Raw genomic sequence first — 5,495 nt, 5'->3', positions numbered from 1 at the left:
GGCTTTTTCACATGGACCGGGCCGACCCGCTCCTCCCTTTGATGAACCGGGCAAGCGCGAGCCTGTGAAAGACTTGCGTTAATTAACGGGGAGCAACAGCAATTAGGCGGCCATGATGGCTGAGGCGCACAGTTTGGAGCTCTGTTTACCGAACACAAAGGCAGCCGACAACAAGTGCACCGCTGAACGATCAGAGCCAAGAGTTTGCAGCTTATCTTTGTGCGCAGATATGAATTTGATCTCACAGTGTCAGAACGGCCCACAATGCCTTTATTTAGACTTTGGCCCCTGTAAGGAACCTTAAAGATGGCTCTGCTCCATTTATGCCAAGCTTAGACCCCATGATCTCAGCTCAAATGTTTCAGTCCTAGAGGAACTCTTCTTGACGTCTTGTGTCAGATACTCCTGATCCGGTCCTGATCTGGTCCTGATCCGGTCCTGATCCGGTCCTGGAGCTGATTTTTTTTTTTTTTCTAAACCCGTCTGAAATTATTGGCACAAAATCTGTGAAGCTGTTCTAGTCTGTGTAGATCTATTACCGGCTCTTGTTTCCATCAACAGCAATCACATTGACACGCACGCAGGACTCTGATCCGCTGTCTGTTCTGCTATTAAGGCCAACGTGTTAGAGTTGAGTTAGAGACGCACACGGTGACTTGTTGCATTACCGGAATATAAGCAGAATCCAGCCAAGTATACAGAATTTAGTTATATTAAACTACATCTATCATCTATTACCCAGAAGGAGCATATGAGTGTTTACAGTATAATTAAACTTCTAACCAATATGCAGTGAGAGTATGAGGTGGACTTGACTGGCTGCTCTTCTGTTTGTCTGATCAGTAATGAGGTGACAGAATCTTTAAATCAACACCAGCGTTTAGACACGACAACCTGCTGATCACACTCTTGGCGATTCCCTGACGGTAGTATTGTTCTTGGTTGGTAACACACTGTGATTAGCTTGAGATATTATGAGAGTCTCTCCTTACAGCTCTGCTCTCCTGCATCAACACAACACATCAACAGGCCTTATTAATTACGCCTGCGTTTGCCATGAAAAACACTTTTACTTAACTTATTATTCTATACACTTTTAAGAGATAAACCTGACTGGGTCACAGCTGAATTTAAATGGTTTTATTTCGATTATGTCGTATTCTAATATGTCTCTGGTGATCAATAGCACAGAAATGATGAAACTAAAAGGTCACCGAGTGTTCAGAACTCTTGACGTTCCCATTGAAATCCCACTCCTCTAAAGTCTAAACCATCAAACTATTCAGGTAACAGGATGGAAACAAACACTCACACCAGAAACACGTCGCTGCTTTTGGCGCTCAGTCATGTTTACGCTCCAGTGTAAACAGCCTCTAATTGTACTAATATGTTTTCCTCTTGCTTCTTTTGCACTTCATTAACAACGTGGTAAGTAATGAGGTGAATGTTTGAACAATAGAAGCAAAACGGGCCGCAGGATTTGGTTTACACATATATTCATTTATTAACAAGTTGGGGATATACAGGTCTGCCGTGGGACAAACTGAGGTCAAGCCAACTAACAGATGGGGGTCTTCAGTTTACTTAGCAGACCTCCTGGTCCTCTTGTTCCAGGAGAAGTTTGCTCCGTAGGACTTCACCCTGGGCTTTGATGTCCTCTTCTCTGTGATGTCGTAGCTCCAACCTGGAGGGGAAACAACAATGGGGTCAGTGATGGAGATGAACCTCACGTGTGTATACAATATTCACGCTGGACGTGTTCCAGCAGCAACGAGGTGTGTTGTAGACATCAACAGGCTGTGTGGAGTCAGAGTCGCCGCTAATCGCTTTCATGATGCAATAAACAGAGAAAGCCAGTTCCCTTTGCCTTTGTTTCAACAAACTTTCCCAGATGGTTCGGTTCCCGGGGTTTGCTTGTACTTTGTGCCGAGAACAAAAAAAAAAAGGAACTCGTGACTGTTTTGGATTGGCTTATATTTCTGTTTCCACATGGCCAATATTGCTTTCATGTTTTAAGAAATAACATGTTAGCATGGCCGCACACGTGGCCGCCAAGAGCTGAGGCGACGCAGCGCTGTTAAGCACTTTAGAAGCACAATGACTATCATCTGATGGACAGCATGAAACGCATAATAAGCCCTGAGCATTGAACCGCAGGCAGATATGTGAGGAGGTCTGAGGCTCTGCTGAGGCTCTGCTGACGCTCTGCCTTACTTCAGACGCTGGGACTCCATTTTAGATGAGCTCAGCGCACGTTGACTCGGATCACTGGCATCCGTCTCAACTCCACATGAGTGTGTGTGCGTGTGCGTGCATGCGTGTGCCTGCGTGTGCCTGCGTGTGCGTGCGCGTGTTACCGTTTTTCTCAGCAAAGGCGACGGCATCTTCCTTGGAGGAGAAAGTGAGCACCATGTTGGATAAGGGGTCAGCTCTGACAGAACAGAATCGGAAAAGATGAAGTTAGTTAGTCATTTGTCTGTTAACGTGTGTGTGTGTGTGTGTGTGTGTGTGTGTGTGTGTGTGTGTGTGTGTGTGTGTGTGTGTGTGTGTGTGTGTGTGTGTGTGTGTGTGTGTGTGTGTGTCTCTCACGTTGAGGACCAGCCCATCAGTGGGTTCTCCCAGCGCTCTCTGGTGTCAAAATCCATCTTCCACTTCTTGGTGCTGTTGATCCCTGACTGCATGGCCGTCTTGGCGGCCACAAATATGTGCACCGTGCGTGTTTTGATGTGCTCCTCTGGCACGCCCGTCACCGTGGAGATGTCCTGTGGACGCAGAGAGTAAAGCGTCAGTGAGGGTGCGTCTTTCTGACAGAGACACACAGCGGGGAGTCGGACCAGTGACCTGATTTACATCAAAAGGTCTTAAGGAAATATGACACAGGAGACAATCGGGGTGTGAAGATTCTCTGAGGAAGAGAAAGGAACATTCCTGAAGCTGCTTCCTATCAGATCAGCCATTGTTGTCACTTCCTCTGCCGCTTTGTGCACCAAGACTGGCAACCGTGCTAAAGGAAAGGAAAGTAGTGATAGTGGTGGGTTGTGCTTTGTACGCCGGCGCCCGCTCATCTTTTCTGACAGTATGACGGCGTTTACATGATGTTAGATGGCTTAGATTGGAGAATAATCAACATGTGAACATGAATGGGACGCTCCTGCACTGAGGTGGATAAACTAATGGGAACAACTGGAGGTGATGTTTCTTCTTCTTCCTTCTCCTCAGTCAGGCCGTCACATAAGTAGGCCACAGCGTGCAGGAGGGGCCTCTGGGTGTGAAGGTGTGTTCCTGAGCCACCACAGCCCCTCCAGCTCCCACAGGGCCGCTCGGCCAATCCTTCAGGGGAATTAGCAAACCAGCGAGGGGAAGTCGGCGACAAAACACAGACGAACCTCCCAGTGCGCCGACTGTGGTGGCGGCGGCGGCAACAACCCAAGACTGAGGGCCTAACAGGGCGCTCGGCTTTCAACGCAAGAATCCTACACATCTCAATCTCAATGGCCATTACAACTTCAAAGAATCAAAATTTCATCATTGTCTGTCATCTGCCGCCTGGTTTGTAGAGAGGGGTCATTTTGCCTGAACTCTCCACACAAAAGCCGGCCTTTCCTTTGGCACAGACGCTTCCAGTGGCATTTAAGCCGCCTGGTAAATTACACCTCTCCCTCCCCCCCCCCATTGCTAAACTGCTGCTCGTTTCGGTGGAACGTCGTCTCGGGCCGAGCAAAGTCCTGCTCAGATGTAATCAGGAGGGAGATCTACGCGTTGAAAAGATGGCTAGAATAAAAAAAAGGGGGGTAAAGGGTCGGGGGAGGAAGGGGGGCTCACAAGTATTTGGTAATTATTTCCGGCTGCCCTATCTACTTAACCTTAACAATTCTTCCTCGTCACAGAGAGCAGGAAAACATGTTCCCCTCATCCGAAGAGGGGGAACGGCAGACGGCCGGTGACAGAATAACATCACGAGTGTTCCTCCGGCTCGGAAGCTGCAGCAGATGTCGGAAACTCGGTCGCTTCCTTCAATGATGTCCTTTTTGTTTTATTTCATAGATCCTTCATTCACCGAAAGAAAAAGCGAGTGGCGAGCAAACATTCCTGGGGAACAAAAGGACTCTCCAGAGAACATTCAGCCGTCCTCCTCTGCAGAGCCACGCCGGCCCTTTGGAGGTATGAATCAAAGGGAGAACACATCATCATTAGTGCGTCGTCCTGAGCCGCTATAAATCAGGTTTGTGGCGAGGCGGAAGCGGCGGAGCCCATCTGTGGTCTCGCCTCTCCGACATTAGGGACGAGGAGCGCTTACGGATTAACGGGCGCCCGGCTACGGCGACACGTACACAAGTCGCACAAACACTCGGTGGAGTCAGGAGATGGTGGGTCCAGATGTAGCAGACCTTAAATCACACACACACGCACAACGCACCAGCGAGCACAAAAGATCCTTCATGGAGGAGGGAAGGATGTGTCAAAACACAACACACACACACACACACACACACACACACACACACACACACACACACACACACACACACACACACACACACACACACACACACACACACACACACACACACACACACACACACACACACACACACACACACACACACACACACACACACACCTCATTATCTGGCATTGTTTGCAAAAATACAAGTCTAGACTCTGGGCGATACTTGCATGCATTACTCTGGAAGCTAGCGGGGTTATCGGCATAACAGATGCAGCCACAATGCCCGGATTCACAAAGAGGACGATTGTGAGAGGAATGTGGCGCGTTCCCAGGAAGACTAGAGAGGGCCATCACAAAGGGAAAACCTACACGGTGGGCACTTTTTCTTCTGCCACGTACAGGAAGCAAAATGAGAACTATCAAGTTTGACACTATTCACAGGGGCCTTCAGGGGCCCGACAATACCTGGCTGGGCACAGAAAGCTGGGCTTAGGGGAGAGCCAGGGCCAGAGGAGCGGGGGAGGCCGCAGGAGTCTCCGTCACATGAGAGCGTGTCCATATTTCTGACACCTCCGGGCTACTTTGCCCGAATAAAGAGCACAGGGGAGGGAGGGGGGGTGGGGAGGGCGGCTTGTCGCTGTGGGGCCGCCGGGCCCACCGGAATGCTGAAAGCCGGTACCCCTCATGCTCTGAGAGAGAGAGAGAGAGAGAGAGAGAGAGAGAGAGAGAGAGAGAGAGAGAGAGAGAGAGAGAGAGAGAGAGAGAGAGAGAGAGAGAGAGAGAGAGAGAGAAGAGAGAGAGAGAGAGAGAGAGAGAGAGAGAGAGAGAGAGAGAGAGAGAGAGAGAAGAGAGCGCTCAGAGTAAACAGGGCAGGGGTGTGTATGTGCAGGGTGAGGGTGGATCTGGAGGAAAACAGGCTGGAAAGCTGCAAAACACTGAAGAAGCTGAGACAAAGTGAGACTGAGAGGGTTTGAGGTCCGCAGACTTGGAGACTTGAACACTTGAAATGTTGGGGCCGAGTCTTCACACACACACACAGCTTACA

The 5,495-nt window shown here is 49.4% G+C and overlaps 1 protein-coding gene across 1 annotated transcript; it reads right to left on the bottom strand.

Annotated features, from left to right (window-relative positions):
• Positions 1–1,479: 1,479 nt before the first annotated feature.
• Positions 1,480–3,499, bottom strand: ndufs4 (NADH:ubiquinone oxidoreductase subunit S4). Its single transcript, XM_076154251.1, has 4 exons — positions 3,387–3,499; positions 2,590–2,841; positions 2,358–2,431; positions 1,480–1,684 (listed from the first exon to the last, which is right to left on the bottom strand). The coding sequence occupies exons 1-4, from the start codon at positions 3,497–3,499 to the stop codon at positions 1,581–1,583; spliced, it is 543 nt and encodes a 180-aa protein (XP_076010366.1). The 3' UTR covers positions 1,480–1,580.
• Between the last annotated feature and the right edge of the window lie 1,996 nt (positions 3,500–5,495).

This window comes from Genypterus blacodes, unplaced genomic scaffold (genome assembly GCF_046128005.1).
Source record: "Genypterus blacodes isolate CSIRO-AG114 ecotype Tasmania unplaced genomic scaffold, CSIRO-AGI_Gbla_v1 ptg000007l_1, whole genome shotgun sequence".
Classification (NCBI taxonomy): domain Eukaryota; kingdom Metazoa; phylum Chordata; class Actinopteri; order Ophidiiformes; family Ophidiidae; genus Genypterus; species Genypterus blacodes.
Note: the sequence above shows the minus strand (reverse complement) of the source record. Positions and strands in the feature narration are given on the sequence as shown.